The sequence below is a fragment of the Camelina sativa genome, chromosome 9 (assembly GCF_000633955.1).
Source record: "Camelina sativa cultivar DH55 chromosome 9, Cs, whole genome shotgun sequence".
Classification (NCBI taxonomy): domain Eukaryota; kingdom Viridiplantae; phylum Streptophyta; class Magnoliopsida; order Brassicales; family Brassicaceae; genus Camelina; species Camelina sativa.
The window spans coordinates 36,780,331-36,799,167 of NC_025693.1; the positions used below are offsets into that span (position 1 = coordinate 36,780,331).

An 18,837-nucleotide genomic window follows, 5' to 3' on the forward strand; every position below is an offset into this window, starting at 1 on the left:
GAAACTATAACCAAAGTGAATGCTTATTCGGAGATGTCAAAGTCCATACATATAAAATTTATCAAATGGGCTTTTATGATTAATTGATGCTAGGTTGTTAGTATGGGAATTATTTACTGTTTTTCGATTAGTCTCACTAATTAATTCACTACTTAATTTCGTCTTACTTTATTTATTATATAATCTCATAACTAGGTGATACCCGTGCTACAGCACAAGATTATATATTTTGTTAGTTACTTATTATATAATCTCATAATGTGATTGTTTGGTCTTTGTTTCACAAAGATATATACCATTTGATCATGGTAGAGTAGACATTAGGTTTTAATTTGCTAAAGATCAATACAACCCACATAATAATGATTCTTTCGTTTCTGTAATATCAATATAATACAATCATATGTAAAACGTATAATATGATTATTTAATTTCCAAGCGTAAAATTGGCTCAACTACGTACTAATATGGGTGTAAATTGAGTGGATTTGCTCAGAAGATTTGCAACTCAAGCTTGCAATGTTTCAGATAACAGCTCTGGAGGTGAATGTAGCAATTCGAGAAAACAACGGTTCTGAAACCAAATAAGTTTAGTTGATTGCTTGAGGAGAATTAAAATCTAATTGCACACTTTGGATTGGAAATTATCACGCTCAACCATGATGAAAAATACTTGAAGTTAACACGTGAGTAACAAATATAGCTTCTTTTTTTTTAATTACAAAGCCGCATTGACCGGTAATGATTTTTGCTTGTCTTTTGGACTTGTAGCGGAACCAAGGACATGATCACGTCTGAGTAGTCTATTGCTGTTTGCTGCTGTCAGTACCATCATACAGAGGAAGATCAAAACTGAGATGGATGAGAAGATAAGCATCAAGCCAGAACCAATCGAGTCTTTCACCTCTTGCGCATACTGAACTGTGTCTAACGCAAGAAAGGTAACGGGGAACGAGTAAGCCCACCATGCAACATTGAATTTTTTCATTGATTTCTTGAAAAGATTTGGCCTACACACCTGAAAATATATATTAAGCACAAATAAGATAAATGTCTTGTCATACAATTTTATGTTTGAACGTTGATCTTAGTATTTTTGTGCATCGTAAACTTACCAGGGACATGAAGATGAAAAGGGAAAGGAAGAACAACATCTTTGCTACAGCATCAAAGGTACCAGAAATGGAGTTCCAGGCTAGACTTGCCATGGCTGGTGCAGCAAAGAACAAGAAGAAGATTGGCCTTAACTTGGTTGGGAAATTGTTTCCGCCTGGTAACCGTTGATAAAGAGTGACAAAGATAACCAAATAGTGAACCATTCCAAGGGAGAACATGCATAGAGCACACTCTTTCCAACCCATCTCTGCTGCTCCTCGTGCAGCCACAAGGTTTGCGATTACTGATACTTGGCTTGCAGGGTTTGCTAGCATTGACAAGAACCTTTTCTCTGTTGTGAACCACTGACCGTAAAGCTTTGTGTCTAGTGTCAAGACCGGAACAGCAAACACCCAGAATAGTATTTGATACAAAACGCTGTTTGGTTCCATCATTGGAGCTGATTGAAGCAAGAGAAGGCATGAAATGGATGGAGCGTAAAGATAGTTCACTCCAATATAGTGCAAGAACTCTGCTTTAACCATGTCAGGTAAGAAAATACACTTCAAGGCATACAAAAAACAGAGTGACACTTGTGTTACAAGTGCTAGGTACCACAGGAGATGGAACGCCATAGGTGGGAGTTTGCTATGCATATGAGACATGCTTGGTGAATCAGGCGCGATCATTATCTTCCACAACAGAGCTTGGCTACAGAGAGAAAGACTTATTCTGAAATAGCCTGCGTGGAGACCACGCAAGATAGACATTAAGACAATGGGTTTAGCATCGGCAATGTCATTTTTTCTCTCTTTGTTGCTTGATATTGAGTTATCAATTTTGATATGAGTTTCTTGCTTAGAAATTTCCAAGCTTCCCATCTCTGTATATTTGTGAAAAAGTGGTAATGGTTTGTTTGGCTCTATGCTGTCCTAACCTTAGGATAGAGTCAATATATATAGACAGTGTAATAAATTAAAGCTGATGGAGATTATTTAGTACAAAACACGTGGTTTAGGGGGAGTTAGTTAGTGTTGGACAAAGGTGATACCTAAATATGGTATTGAGTTATTGGAATCTAATAAGGATAGCAACTTTATTAGTAACTTTGGTAACTTGTACAGTAAGTCTCAACATGTCTTGTTTCAGCTACATGGATAAACATAAAAGTCAATCCAACTGATAAATCTATTATATATATTTTTTCTGCTTTACCTAACTAGTACATTATAATTAAACAGGATTATTAGGTCCTCTTATCATAAGATGTTACCACTATCTCTGATGGCAGCGACCCACTAGTTCTCAAATTTCTATAACGTTAAGATGTATTCAAAGTTAGATTAAAGAATATATTGTCTTAAAGGATGATTAGCTTTTTCCCACATAGCCAGATGAATTCACCACCTATTGATTAAGGTCAAGAGCCAATGTCCAACCACGTGAAATAGCTTCCACATTTCGGGAGGCATTGCTGCATTATAGAAATAGTAAGTTCTTAGGTAATTTTGAATTTAAATTGAAAATTATATAAGTGCATTCTTAGTTTTTAGTTTGTTTAGTTTCTGATGATTAGAAATGTATGATATTATCAAGAATGTGAGTTCTTATCTCATATCTTTGAATAAGACTTGAGTATACTTTTTGTGGTTTAAGTGCCGCCCATACGTATGTGTGTTTTAGGTGAAAATGAACTTTAATTTTAAATTCAACGAAATTGCTGTTTAGTCTATTGGTTTTGCCAAGTTGAAATATGAGATCGTTTTTAATAGATTGTCTCTGTTTTATTGTCAGCAACTCACTACGACATTATAATGTGGGGTTAGTGCATGTAGAAGCTTATACTAGATATGTTCTGCGTTAGTACACCCCATATTACAAAAAAAGAAAAGATTATGTTAAGTATTTCTATATCGGTGATTTGTACAATAATGAAGTATAAATGGTCGGAGATCATTCGATAAATGAGTCATGTGGCATATATGTTGGAACTTGGAAGTCTCACACGTAATTTGTTGATAGCAGCAACGAACGAAAATGTCGACGTTGTTTGATTAAATTTCAAAACCGTTTAGCGCCAGTAACATAAATAGGAATATGAATTCTTAACCATTGAAACGTTTCGTGGTTGTGTTTTTTTCCAAACACAAATACATTTTTCGTTATGAACATCCAGCGATTTGCAAATACTGTATGTGGTTTAGATTCAATTTACAGGAACATGCATGGAATCTTATCATGTTGTAAAATTATTTAAAAGAGGTTTTTTATCGATCAAGAGTTAGAAAGAAAAACATCCCCAAAGCTTCAACATTATTGTTCACAACCTTTCCATATAACAACAAAGCTCTCACACCAGAAAAAAAAAACACATCAACAAAAGACTCAACCGATGTTACATTTTTTATACAGCTTCTGCGAACCCAACCCGCTCCTTCCCAAAGTCAAAGACCGTGTGGTATTTGCCCATGAACACATCTCCCAGTATCCTACTCCAAAATCAAGAATCAAGATTAGAATTTTAAGACAATAATCATCACTTATTTGTTTTGTTTTTCGTGCCAAGAGGTTCACCAGAGAGGTCCACGAGGTGGCGGGATGTCAAGTGCGGTAAACCCGCTGATGCATTGTGCCACTGGTCCTTCTCCAATCTTTAGTATGTACTGTTAGTTCAAACAATATCAGTCACACAATATGTTACTTAGGGATCAAGTTTGGATCCGAATTAAATTAGCTCTCAAACAAGTACCTCTTCTGGAGCAAGGTCAAAGACTTTGCCTCCAATGGTGAATGAAACAGTCGGCATTGTAGAGAGTTTTGAGCAGTCCACTGCAGACTCTCCATTTGGATTAGGCATGCGCTCGCATATCTATGAATTTTGAGATCATAACAAAAGAAAATGTTATTGCTATAATATCAAAAATTAAGACAATAAATTTTTATGGTTGTGGTAATGGACATTTTCTTGTTATTACCTCATTAACATAGTTTACTATCCGCTCTTGAGTCATGTTCTGCCTCAACTGGCTCTGTATCCACACAACCGCCATTTCACATGGAGGACAACCCGCACCTCGAAGACCACTAGATGATTTCATGTTTTCCTTGTCCACCACCGACTCAATCCCCATACTAAAAACACGATACAATACCACTCAACAAGAGAAGACCGGTAAATTATTATGTCTATAGAATTTTTATTGGAAGTTTACCTGACCCCTTCGGTGCCATCGAAATCGCAAAGACCAATTTGTGAGCAGATCTTCTTTGGTTGAGTCTGAAAAGGAGTTAAGGAGCAAAAGATTTGAATACATAATCATCGCGTTTTGTATCATATTTTAAGATATTCTTACCTCAGCCAAAAGTAAATCCAAAATGATTTGTCCATATTGGTCAACAACAGTCTTGCATTGCTGGCTAACAACTCCAGATGCTCCAATAGCTTTGTTTATCATGGCAATCACAGCCTAAAAATAAATCAAAAATTAATTGCGAACCACAAGAACAAGCTAAGAAACTCTTGATTCTTGCTTACCGTTGGCCCCGCAAGTAAGGATGTTCCAGAATCTGCTATCGCAGAACAACCACTTCCACAGTAGCCTGGTATAATAAAACAGAATCATGCTTCACTTTTTTTCTTTCTGTTGAAAAATAACTTAATGTATGAAGGAAAACAATATAAGAACTGCACGTACCGGTAGATTCACGATCAATGAGAACCTCACCCATGTCAAACTATCACCAAAAATTAATAGCTTGAAACTGAGATGTGATTACGAAACATCCATTAATAAACCAAGAAAATAAATAAAGAACAAACCTGCCAGTAACCCCTTTGTGTCACAGGAACATATGTATGTTCTCCTCTGAAATGGTTTGGATCAACACCTCCAAATACGATTTCACCTCCTTCTTCACTTTTTGGATCACGGTTAAGCCAAAATGAAAACACCGGCTTCTTGATAAGGCCTTGGGTGAGCATATTGTACCTATACGTCGTAAAAAAAAAAAACAATGTTGTCAACACATCAGATATTACAAAAGTGTGTTTAAATCGGTAACCTCAATCAAGAAATGAGACAAATTAAAAGTGCACGCATACCAAACAGGAGTGGCGTTTCCAACAGAAATCTCTTGGAATCCAAGACCAAGTAGACCATCAAATTTAGCCACCACGAATGTTATACCTGGCTCACTGGTTGCCTCAATAAACTCCTGAAGAGATAGGCAATGTACATAAAGTAAATTCAATCATATAAGCATCAACACTAGTGTAGAATAATTTTACCTGATCTTTGACAACCAAATCACCAACTGTGACAGCATCATAACTAAAGAAACCAGAGATGGATCCTGAGCCGTAATGGATTGCGGCTCTTTCCCCTACACATTATACATTGCATCTTAAGACAAAATTCTCTTACACATAAAGCTATATATGTATGACTTTTAATTGGTAGTGTGGCCTATTTATATTTCTATTGGCGGGTAACTAGCTCAAGAAGTACAAATCAAAAGAGATAATGTGCATACCACTCTTCTTATATGTGCTTGAACGAGAGGACTTGTACTTGGCATGAAAGAAACAAGAGAGCTACATAACAACAGAAAGAAAGCAGTTAAGTTTTTTTTTCTCTTAAACCAACAATTGTAAAGCAAATGGTGTAAAAAGCTTACCGAGAGAAAACACTTCCCTGATGGCACCCAAAGGTTAGAGCTTCCGGTATCAAAAATGACAGTGAACTTCTGCGGTGGAGTACCGATAGAAATCTCACCATAGTACTGAGCATCCAAGTAATTCTTGAGCGCGACAATATCAGCATCTCCAGAATCACCACCAAGATTGTTGTTGTACGAACGGAAAGAAGATCTTAAGGCCTCTTCTTGATTGGAACCAAAGCGTGTTGCAAGTCGGTTGTTAGGATCCAGTTTCAGTTTTTTCAAGCCAACTCTGAATGTGCCATCATCATTGCTCTCAGAAGTGGCTGAGACAAACAACAGCAACGACACAAAGAGTGAAACCGCAACCGTTCTCAAGTCCACTCCCATTTTCACCTAAATAATCAGAAGCAGTGATCAACAAGCTTAAACAAAATAGGCGTTACCAGAACATGCAACTCAAATTAAACTGACTACATGTGGACCTTAAATAAAATTACTGATAATGCAAAATGGAGGACTAGATAGATATTATATATAAATTAATCTCTTGAAAAATAAATCAGAAATAGTGAAACATGTCTCAAATCAGTAACAAAACTAGACAATTGATCAATTGTATAATCTGATATATGACAATAAGATCTAGAACCATAAATTTTTAGCTATAACCATTAATAATAACACTAATGTGAGATAAATCGGAACAGAGTGTTACAGCATGCTCACATGACTGAGATTTCAAAATCAGACCAACCCAAAAATTCCAAGAAAAAAAAAAAAAGATTTTAACAAAGCAGAACAAGAGACTCATCATGAATCAAAGTAGGGAAATATTTAACTGTAAAAACAAACTAACACTAAAGCTTCAATCTAATCACCAGATTTAAACAATATGAAGACACAAAACAGACATGCAAAAACACACACACATTCACAAACACGTAATCCAAGTGAATCCAAATACTGATCATGCAAATTGCAAAATACTATTATGAACATCGAAAAACGAAATTTAAAGAAAAAAACAAAAACAAGAAACTGGAAACTACAGTTTGATGCACCAAAGAAAAGAAAGAAAAAAAAAAACCTGCAACTATCAAGAATCAAGAACTCAGGAATATTTAGGGGGAGAAAACGAAGAAATGGTATAATGAGATCGATCATAGTAGAAGTGTAGAACACACCAGATGTTTTAAGCAGCAGATTGTCAGAGAGACCACAACGGTTTCATATTTCGAGGAAATAATATGAAGCCACGACATTGAGAGTGAGACCCACTTAGTTCCCTTTGATCTAAGCCGTTGAATTTTACCAGATTAAGCAACAGAGTTGTTTTTGACCGTTGACGTTGTGATAAGATTATGACCCCACCAACTTTTGTTGGTAAGTACAGTAAGTTGCTAGACACTTGATCGAGCTTAAAAACTTAACCGTTACATTTTAGTCTCTATAATGTGTTTTTATATTAAACACTAAATTCACATTTAAATTTTTTAATTATATACATGTAATTAAATAAAATAATTATCTAAAATACGTATGATGTACTGCTTGCTGTAATTTCACATTCAAACTATTTGTTCTTCACTGCATGTTGTTTTCTTCACCATTTAAAATTATTTTAAACCGTTTGTTACGAATTAAACCGCATTTATACCGTATATTGTATTTTTCTTTAATAAACCACACTTAAACTGCACCGTGTTACTTAATCTGTTTGTTCCACACCGTCTGATCTATTGTTACCATTGGAATTCAAATTCAAAACTACCTAATTTAATATTTTTATATACATTTTTAAAGTATATTTTGGGTTTTTACTTTTTTAATATTGCTTATTTAATATTTTAGTTCCTATACAATTGCATTAAAAGCAATAAGTAAAATATGGTAAATTGACAAAATCGATTTTTTTATAGAAACTAATTAATTTTACCTAAATTCTTTATTAATAGCAAATTTGTTTTCTATATATGTGTCCCAAAATAAAATTAAAAAAAAAATCAATCATTAAACTGGATTGTATACACTAAAAAATAAACAATCAGTTAATTTAAATAATTATATATTAAACAAAAATAATAGTATTATTTTAAATAAATACAAAATATTATTCTGATTAATTATAAATTATACAAACAGTTATATTTCATAATTTTAGTATTTTATCCTGATAAAATTATAATACTTTAAAAATAATTGTATCACCTCTTAAATATACTAAAAATTAAAAATATATAATATTATTACTAAATTAAATACCGTTAAAATCAAACATTATTATAAATAAATTAAATAATTATCCTGTGGTGTACCAATGTTAAATTTGATCGACTATTATTTATAATTTATAATTAGATAATTAGTTTAATTCATATATTTATAATTTTATATATAACAATATAAAATATTTAATTTGTTTAAAACATAAATTTGTTCGACAAAATTGTAGGCAATTACGTGTGAATCATATCCTATAATATTTATGTGACACCTAATTATTATTAAGTAAGAATTCAAGTGTTTTTATTTTTTATACCGAAAGATTACAACATATAAATAAAATCATTGACTTTGTGGTATCTTTCATGTACAGCTAGATATACCTTATTCTTGTGCTGTTTATTCAGTTGATAGACTTGTCTCTATTTACTTCAATTTTGACAATTTTGATCTATTTATGACAAAAGAATATGGCTCTTAAATCAAACATTTGCTGAAAACAAGCGAAATGCATCAAATTAACCATTTATTTGTTTTCTTTTTTTAATGAAAAAGTTAACCGTTTAGCAACCACATATGAAATTACAAAAGTAATACTTCTTTTGTTTCAATATATAAGATTTTCTAGCTAAAAGTACAATTTTTAAGAAATCATAAATGTTTTGTTAATTATACATAAAATATATGAATAAATATTTATTCAAAAATATTAATCAATAGAATAAAATACTAGAGAATATAAATGGTCATAAAATACTAAATAAATATAAATGATACATAGAAATCTGGAAAAAAAAAAACAAATCTTTTAAAATAGAACAAAATAAAAAAAAAACAAAAAAATCTTATAATTTGGAACAGAGGGAGTACTAAACTGCAAAAATAACAACTCAAAAAGTGATGTCCTTACTTCTTTGTCTCTTATGTACATCTTATGTGCATTGTATTGGTTTGATTGAGTTATCTAGTCTTTAATTAGTCATGTCTTCACATCAAATGTTTTTAATTTGTTACAAAAATTTATCCTTAAAGGTGTTTTTTTTTTTTCGTTTACCATCCTTCAAAATGGTTATATGACATATATAATATACTACCATATTCTTGATTGGTATTTTAAAAGCTATATTTTTCTTTTCTTGTTGCAAGCCATTGGAAGAAATTAGGAAAATTAATATGAATGGGTCGATTCGTTGATTTGAAGAAATTAGAGTTTTTATTATTTTTAATCGCTTATCAGTTACACATTAAAGAACCAATAATGGTTGATTCCATAATTTGACAAATGGATTTCGATATTATGACACCTCTATTATGGTACGTAGTCATATTAATTATCTTATTTCTCTTAAGTTTCTTATTTCTTGTGGAATGTTAGCTTGCATGCTTTGCAATGTTGTTTCTGATATATATATATTTTTTTTGTTTTCGTAATGGTTGTATCCCAAACGTGCATTCTTTCAAGATGATATGAGATTACATGAGAGTTTGTACTTCCAAAGATATACAATATCCCAAAATTGGGAAGATTCCTTAATTTAGAAAGAACAAAAATCAGCTGTGTATAAAGAGAATGAGCCTGCATATGTTGCATTCATGTAGTTGAATCTTCCATATTCACTCCAACCTAATACACGCTGAAGTTAAAATGATGCAAATGAGTTTATCACAAAGCCCATGCAAGGAACCAATAACCGAAAACATGAAATTATAAATTGTTTTTCTATAAACTTTATTTGGTAACAATTTATCATTCATGTAGTTCGGCTAAACATAATCGTTGCATGTAAGTTTAGGCTAACATTTATTAGTCGAACATATTTATGGATCCAGTTTTAGTCTACGTCAAACTTTTTGTAAGATTTTAGCATTTGATATCCAAATTTTACCGAATTATTTGATTAATTATGGGAGATTGGGAGCAATGATCTTAAATTAAAGCGTCTTTTGCAAACCGGAAACGATAAGCATCAACACGAAACATCCAAGTGACTAAGTTAAGTGGCCACACGCAACTACATTGTGGCTTAACTTAGTTTACATTTCTAATCTTGTGCATGAATGCTCTGCAATGAAATTCGTCGGAAGGGTAATTATTGCATAAAACGACTGCTATATATCAACGCAACAACTATATATATTTCCAATCGACTCATATTGTTTTACCTAACATATTGACATATTGTACCAACCAATTAGATGTCATGAATTAGGAAGAGTCCTAAAGAAGGACGAATAGGTTAAAACAAAGTATGACCACATGCAGACATGTGACTCAACGACTCCAGTTCCCTAAAGTCGTAGAGAAGTCTCTCTTCTCGACCTCACGCAAACCTCATGAACATCTTTTTATAACTTAGAAAATAATAAATGGCGGCTTTATATATAAATCCATGACTTCGCATTTCCTTCATTCAATTAAACTATTATTATTGTATGTATAAACATAAGTGCGATTCCACAAGCAGTTCACACATTAATTCTTTTTTAAGAAAATAATTAACGGCTGTTTGTACCCACCGTTTTTCATGTAACGTTTTGTTCCCTTTTCTAATTAGTAGCGTTCATTTAAAAGAATAAATTGGATTTTCTTTCAAACTTTGCACAAAACAATATTAACTGCCACCTAGCTATTTTTGTCTAATGTCTACAAACTGTTACGTTTTGCAAGATAAATTAAAATACATTAAAAGGTCATCTTCGGATGAACTCAATTCAACTTCGAGTTTCCAACTAGCTAGAGTTCTGTTAGCTTTCCATTGGTCCAAAGCTTAAAATCATCTTTAACAACAACAACAAAAAGAATATTATACTAAAGTTTATATTCTGGAGAAAAGAGAAATGAAACACTCTTAACTTCTAATAGAGACCCTCTAGCTCTGACTGACAGAACCAACTATGATATAATAACATGATTCTAATCGGGAGTTCCAACAAATGTCATATGTATAAAACACGAGAGCAGGATCGAGAGGCATCATCTCGGATCGGAAGCAGCTAGAAAAAGAGTTGTTAATATGTACTTGGTTTTTAGTGCAATTTAAAATGAAGCATATTAGAAAATTGCATTATTTAGCAAATCATGACCCCACGTCAACTAGAGTTGCACGGAAAGTCAAACAACGTACTTTTGCGTATCGCTTCCTTCCAAAGCTTGGAGATATATGTATATACTGTATTACAACATTATTATTACTCCACATGTTTAATTAATTTTTAACAAAACTATATCGACTAGGCTATCATTATTCATTATTTATTTTTCTATTTGCTTCATAGAAATGAAGAAACTTGACTAAACTAAACTTTTCTTTACATGGGTGCCTAAATTTTTGGTCAGCTTATTTCAGATTTCATATTTTTCATGCCATTCAAACTCGTAGTTTCTAGGAAGTTGTTTCTCTTTGTTTAACAAATATTAAAGTGTACAGATTTTTTAGGTGACTTAATTAGATAGCAAATTACGTGTCAAATTGTTGTGGCAGCATTCATTGACCGTTTGCAATTTTTTATATATGGATAATAAAAGATGTATTAAATGTTTCGATATATAATTAAGTGTCATTAATGTAGGTCACTTATTTGATGATGATATCTCATTATCTTTATTGAAGGTACGGCCAAACTATTAGGTTTCTGTATCGGCGCTCACATGTGATGTATATTAAATTTACTTATACATCCAAAAGAAAGGTCAATATTAAAGATTTAAAGGTAATGCTAACTAAGTTAAGTACGTAACTACACTTTTGCAAATACATAGCTATTATATTCGAAATTAAATTATATATTTTTGTATATTTACTGGTATTTTGGTACGAAACAGAACAAATATGAATCAATGAATAAACTCTGTTTCCTATAACCCAGTTGGAAAAAAAAAAATTGAAGATACCAAAAAAAAAAACAATTGTAATATTTTTTTTTCTATTGGTTTTTGTTGTTTCCTTCGCCATCATGTTGATTCGAACCATTGATCATAGAAGAAATAACGGCTGCAAGAGCTGCCGTGAAATTCGGGTCAGCTGTGAGTGCCGTTATTGTGTCAGCCACCGCGTTTGACTGAGAATACGCTGCCGCCGAGGGAGAGCCATTAGAGAACTGCAGCCCCGAGAACTTGGATTGGTTATACAATGCTTGTCCTATTACATGAGGTAGCATACCCGGGGGTAAATTCGCCATTTGTTGTTGTTGCTGCTGTGGCCGCTGCATCAATAAGTTATGGTCGTTGTTGGTAGTGGCGGCTGCCGAAGAAGAAGGGTTGGAACCATTTGTAGGCGGGGGTGAGTGGGTGAGGTCTAATGTGACGGTCGGAAACGGTGCTGAGGCTGAGATTGTGGCCATGCTTGTGGAGCAAGGAAGAACAGCCCTAGCTAGTAAATTTGTAGGGTTCATCATCCCATCATGACTAGACATTGACCCAGATAGCAACATGTTGGCCGCCGCTGTGGTGGTGGAAGCCATTGCTACCGCGGCTGGGGGCAAAGGATGGTTGTGGTTTCCTTCGTAGGTGGTTATCAGAATCGATCTGTCTTCCGCACAACGTTGAACCTATACATAATTGCGGATCAAACTTATCAGCATATCACTCAAAGGTATATTATATATACACATTTGTAATCTCTAATGTTTTGCTATCAAGATTAACTGAACGTCGATTAGAATCTTTAGTCCAGATGTTTTGAAACGTACTTGTTTGCGAACGGGACAACCCGTGGCCATCGTGCAACGGTAATAAGCCCGCGGACAAGGATTCCCTTTGGCCATCTTCTGGCCGTACTTCCTCCATTGACATCCATCGCTTATCTATAAAGCCATAAGTACAAACATAATTAATATCTATATAGTATATAGTTTAGTTATATCAGTTTACTACATATTATCTAAATCAACTTACCATGGGAGCTTCCGATCGGGCACGAACCGAGACACGAGCCTTCCTCATAGTAGCTTCAGCAGCGGATTGATCAAATGTCGTCGGGTTAGTACTATTATTCACCTTCTGAATTTTGTTAGACTCGGTTTCAGGGCTTTCTTCACGCCCAAGTCTCTTTCGGTCTCTAACCTCGTTACTACGCCTCTCGGCCGGAGAAGAACCACCTGAACGAGTTTTTTCTTCGGATGAAGAATTTGAAGCTTCCTCAGCCTCTCCCACTGCTCTTGTAGGGCCTAAATCAATAAATTGCCTTGGTACTATCGTCTCCTCAGGTTTCTCAGCAGCCTCTATAACCTAATCATATAGGGTTCACCAAATTTAATCGCCTAGTCACTTAGGGTAAATTCTGTTTACTTTGTGGTTAACAATCAAATTATTATTTACCTTATTATTGTTCTGCTGCTGTTGTTGTTGTTGCTGTTGCATTAGTGAAACAAGATGCATCTGAAGTGAAGTGTAACTGTTGCTCACTTGTGCAAGCAATTCTCTAAGCTTTTGATTATCCATTGTCATTCTCTTCAACTCATCTTGTAACTTAACCAACTGTAATAATAATTAAACAAAATCCAATATAAATAAAAAAAAAGTTCAATTAATCTATTAATTACTACACAAAGTAAAAGTAAAAGTAAATTAAAAATTACCTCAATTTTCGCACGCTTATCTTCCATTTCAGAAGATTCTCCATCATCGATCATTGACTCATCACTCTTTGTATTACCCGTTGTCCGAAGATTCAAACCAGTCTATTCAAAAATAAAAATAATTAATAAATTAATAATTTGCTTCTAAATTTGATATTTATATTTGATTTTTCAATTTACACCGAATTATTACACGGCCACAATATACAACAAACCATTTTGTAACAAATTCATATATTTCATAATGATTATTTATTGAAAAAGTCGTACTTACATTTACGTCGGTTCGATCATCTTGTTCTTCCTTCTTAACACGAAATCCAGCATCGTCTTCACGACAAACCCTAGATTTCTTGTCGGAGAAGAAATCAACTTCGCCGGGAACTTCACGGTCATTATCTCCGGCGGCTCCAGAAGAGAAATCATCATCTTCACGGTCACGAATGCCGGAGAGACTCACCGGGAACCTAAATTCACTGCCGATGGTAGAAACTCTCGTCTTCTGATCATTATCACCATCGTCATCGCCAATTCTAGACATCGTCGTCAAAGGATTCGAGAAGCGTCGGTGATTGTTGTTATGAGTGATAATACGATTAGGGTTTAAGAGATCAAGAGAAGATGAATCAAGAGTGAGACCAGACCATCCTCTGTCCATATATAGAAGTAAGAGATCACGAGATTAACGAAAGGAGAAAGATCTTTTTTTTTTTTGGGTTTGGTTTGGTTTGGTTGAGAGAGAGAGAGAGATGAAAGAAAGAGTTTGTGAAGTCTTCTGCCAGAACATAAGACTCTCCTATAAAAAGGGTTTGGGACGTGGACCGATTGTTTTTTTTTTCTCTCTCGTTTAATAAATTAATGAACATCGATTTAATTTTCCGGTGACTTTATAGAAAGAAAAAAAAAGTCATGGGAGTTTTACGTCAGATACTGCGTCATTTGCCCGGAAACGACCCGACCCGTAATACACCGTGATTCTAAGCCCGTTACATTTTCATGGAAAAATCCTTTATTTGCTAGTATAATTTTTAGTTGACCTGAAATAGTCTAAACTAAAACAAAAGAATAGGGTAATTCTTTTTTTTTTAAAATAAAATCCTATTTTTGGATTTATGATTTACGATTTTTTAGTTTATAGGGTTTATAATAAATATTTCTTGCAATTTTACTATTCGAGTTAAGGTTAATTTTCAAGAAAAATATACTGTAAATTCTTTTATTAATTTCAACAAAAGTGTTTTCTTGCAAATCTCTTACCTCACATTTGTACAGTATGTTATTTATTTTGTCATTTTGTCAAACAATACGTTATAGGAAACTTTGAAATTACTAATATTTATTATATAGTATCGAGATAAAAAAATATCATCTGACTAAAGCCGAGATAAAAAAATACTAATATTTTCTATAAACATTAAATATTTTACTACAAGAAAAAATTTAATAAACAGTAAGTATTTTTAGTCAAGTGATTACAATATTATTTCTGCGATCGATTCTATTTTGATTCCACTAAATTACGTTATCCTATATAGTATAAATTGACTATGAATCAGATTCAATATTGACAAAAAAAAATTAATAAATTCATTTGAAACTTCTAACAGGATGACCTGATCAATAGGGTTTTCTTTATTTAAGTTTTGATGTCGAAATCACGAGAAAATGGTTATGTGGCGTAATCGTCTTGAGACTCACTTAGTTATTAAATTGGTGATAGATGATGAAGAAAGAGCATTGACTAGTTCTGCTGTTTTTGATCATAGCGACGAAAAGTTTGATCCACCGCCCCGTTTACTGCGGCGCGTTCCACGTGATTATATCTTTTTCTTTCTCTTCTCATTTTTTTTTCCTTTTCAAACTTATTAATTTATTTAACAAAATACACAAAAGAAAAAAAAAAAAAAAATTATGATGGTGATGGGGTTAACCGAGTCAACGATTTTGACGGCCCGGCTTCTTATAATCTGACTGGAGACCGGTTGCGTCGGTCGTTAGGTCTTACTTCCGTGGGCGGCTGGGTCCCACCTTTGTAATAAGCTCCTAGTTTCTTTATTTTCTTGAACTAGACTTCTTCTTGTTCTCTACTAATGTCATAAAGAATAAAAAAATAGAAAAAAAAGACATTGTTCTCTGAATACAACAAAGTCGATTTTATGCTTTTTTTTTTCTTGTTGAAAAAGTCGATTATATTATGTTCGTTGCTTGACACCGAATTTATTTTTGGTAATCATGGTTACCACATGTGATTCGAAAAGAAATATAATGTACTTTGTTGAAATTTTAATGTTATATATATAACGTAAGTACGTACAGAAATAATTCTAATTTATAAGTTATAAGAACCTAACAATAGTATTAGGTTAGGGATAACAAAAGTTTTGTGGTAATAATAATATACTAATATCAACAGTTTTAAAGTATTTGCTTTCAGTTTTATTTATTAGAATAGTATATTGAATTTAAAATAGTGGAAATAATTTACAACATAACCTTGAATAAAATAAAAACGATTACAACAACAAAATTTCGACCAACCCAATAAAATATTTGACAAAAAAGAAATATATCTGTGTCTCTATATGCCATGTCGAATGAACTGAAATAAGTAGATGGTGAAGAAATGTGTCGCTTTGTTTGATATGACCTTTGAATTTAAAAAAAAAAAAACTTTGAGAAGATAATAAAAAGGGCTATATTAATCAGTAACCCCAGAATAAAAAAAAATCAAATATGTAGTCCTCTTTATTTCATATTTAGTTCTCTCTCCTCTCTTTGTTTTTTTTCTTTAGTTATCCTTCCTTTTTCATGTTAACTACAGAAATGCTATTAGACACAAAATTATTCTATCTCTTTTTAAAATCGATAATATGATATCAATAACACTGTTCCGACCAATAATACTGTTCTGGCCAATAATACTGTTCATCTGAGATTGCCAATTTAATTATGTATTTAGTTAACATGATAACAAAAAAAATATATATATCAATAAGTTTACATGTTACATCAAATTATATCGCGATATATTTATCAAGAATGTGATAAACTTATATTTATCGCAGTAACTCATTTGTTATATCATATACATAAATAACGAGTTACATACAATATAGTATTTGTGTGATAACTATTTGATTAACATGTTAACAAATAACAATTGTTGTAGCGTAAAAAATCATATATTATTTGTTAAATGTATAATTATAATATTTTAGTAAGAACATATTATTGTTAGATGATTATTTATTGGATTAACACGATAACAATATATATACATATAAGTTTATATATATCGTGTTAAGTCTTTTTATATCGTGATAAGTTTGACAAAAATGTTAACGAAATACATAAGTAAAAATATAGAATTTAATTATATATTCAGTTAACATGATAACAAAATATATATATCAATAAGCTTACATATATATCGTGTTACATCAAATTATATCGCGATATGTTTATCAATAATGTGATAAACTTATATTTATCGCAGTAATTCGTTTGTTATATCATATACATAATATAATGAGCTACATACAATATAGTATTTGTGTGATAACTATATGATTAACATGATAACAAATAACAATTGTTATAGCGTAAAAATCCATATATTATTTGTTAAATACATAATTATCATGTTAAAACAAGTTATCATATTAAAGTTTAATAATTAAACCATGGATGCACTGGATCCTAACCAACCCGATCAGAAATTGAACAGCCAAAAGAAACCCATGAAATCTGATGATAAAAATAGCATCGCAATATCTCATTCTCAGTTTTTATGAGTAATAATTAAAAAAAAAAGAGAAGAGTATCACACATCTATGAGGACCACCACCACCATCACAGCTCCTCCGTCGTCATCTCTCTCACAATTCCAATCGGAATTGGAACCATCACCTAGATTTGAACTCGTCACGGCCACCGTTTGGCCTTGATCTTCATAGAATCCAAATTGTACCACCACCCTGTCACCACATCTTCGCTTGATGTTCATGGAATCAAATCGGAACCACCATATCAACCTTCTCTCCACCACAAATTCAAATTGATGACCAAAATAACATAGATGGCAAGAGATTATGATTTATTTGATGCTGGTGATGTTTTGCCGGAGAAGACAAACACATAAAAGAAAGAAAAATAAATAAAATATGTATAAGGGTATAGTTGTCTTATATTCATGTATGTATATGTCAAATAGTATGTAGGAAAGAGAACTAATTATTAGATTATCTAGGGGTACAGATTCATATTACTCTAATAAGGGCAAAAATGAAAAATTATTTTGAGTCCACACACGTAGAAACGAGAGAGACAGAGAGACAGAAAGAGAAAGAGAGATCTTCGAAGGCTCCCACGTATTGACAAAAAGCGTTTGTAGATCTGTTGACTGTCTACCGGAACGACCTAGTCATTAGCTTTGACTTTTTTTTTGCCTTTTTTTTTAAATTATCTCTCCTAATCACAATTAAAATAATTAATATTATAAGATTACAGAAAATCTCATTTTCTTCTCTTCTGACCTTTTTTGGCACTTTTTCTCCGTCTCTCGTGTTTAACTTACCTGTCATGTTATGGGCAACTAATTTTGTCTTTTTTTTTCAAGAAAATTTATTTATTTGTTTACATTACATTTTTCATCTATATTTTCGAGAATATAAAAGTTCACGGATTCTCACGATGCATTTATGTTTCATTTTTATGCTATAGTATGCTTCATATTTATCAAATTACTGACTATATCGATTTATAAGCCACAAATCTGCTTCAGTTTAGTGATGTAGGTCAATTTTTTAAAGGTTTCTTCATTACCCAGAACTCTGTACTTGCCGTGGATGAACTTTCTATTAGAAAAAAATAATCATATAGCGACTTAGCGTTCTACAAATTGATTGATTTAAGCCACGATTAAGTTGTAGGATTATGTATATATTTAATTCATTTTACATTTAAGACGGAGGAAGGAGCCAAGAAACCGTGTAAGATGTCAAAAAACGTACGGGTCCACTAAAACTGAAGTAATTAGGATTTAATTAGTCAGCTTAATTAAAAGCTTATTAGTCCTTGGGGATGAATAAATATACAATTTTCTTTTCCACCAAAAAATTAAATGACTCGAAGAAAAATAGAAGAAAATCTGCAGAGCTGTCTGAGATTTGCGTTGACCAAAACATGATACTACAACTACACAACGTGGCCGATCGAGTTTGCATGACGTAGAAACCTTGTGAACATACTATAAGTTTTGGTTTTACAAGTAATTCATCT

At 32.6% G+C, this 18,837-nt stretch overlaps 3 protein-coding genes across 4 annotated transcripts; all 3 read right to left on the bottom strand.

The window, feature by feature from the left end:
* On the bottom strand, nt 634–2,004 carry LOC104714561 (S-type anion channel SLAH1-like). The gene is made up of 2 exons (XM_010431967.2): nt 1,116–2,004; nt 634–1,018 (listed from the first exon to the last, which is right to left on the bottom strand). The coding sequence occupies exons 1-2, from the start codon at nt 1,974–1,976 to the stop codon at nt 719–721; spliced, it is 1,161 nt and encodes a 386-aa protein (XP_010430269.1). The 5' UTR covers nt 1,977–2,004; the 3' UTR covers nt 634–718.
* On the bottom strand, nt 3,377–6,935 carry LOC104714562 (aspartic proteinase A2-like). Of its 2 annotated transcripts, none has more exons than XM_010431968.2 (14): nt 6,845–6,935; nt 5,773–6,150; nt 5,629–5,689; nt 5,384–5,478; nt 5,198–5,310; nt 4,916–5,084; nt 4,791–4,830; nt 4,631–4,695; nt 4,449–4,562; nt 4,308–4,372; nt 4,071–4,227; nt 3,845–3,964; nt 3,670–3,758; nt 3,377–3,584 (listed from the first exon to the last, which is right to left on the bottom strand). In XM_010431968.2, exons 2-14 carry the CDS (start codon nt 6,142–6,144, stop codon nt 3,500–3,502), a joined length of 1,545 nt encoding a protein of 514 aa, XP_010430270.1. In that variant the 5' UTR covers nt 6,145–6,150; nt 6,845–6,935; the 3' UTR covers nt 3,377–3,499. The 2 variants fall into 2 exon arrangements, with proteins under 2 accessions (XP_010430270.1, XP_019085225.1); XM_019229680.1 differs by lacking the exon at nt 6,845–6,935 and adding an exon at nt 6,484–6,579.
* Nucleotides 11,744–14,383, bottom strand: LOC104714563 (WRKY transcription factor 6-like). The gene is made up of 6 exons (XM_010431969.2): nt 13,832–14,383; nt 13,558–13,659; nt 13,298–13,456; nt 12,875–13,207; nt 12,670–12,783; nt 11,744–12,528 (listed from the first exon to the last, which is right to left on the bottom strand). Exons 1-6 carry the CDS (start codon nt 14,213–14,215, stop codon nt 11,905–11,907), a joined length of 1,716 nt encoding a protein of 571 aa, XP_010430271.1. The 5' UTR covers nt 14,216–14,383; the 3' UTR covers nt 11,744–11,904.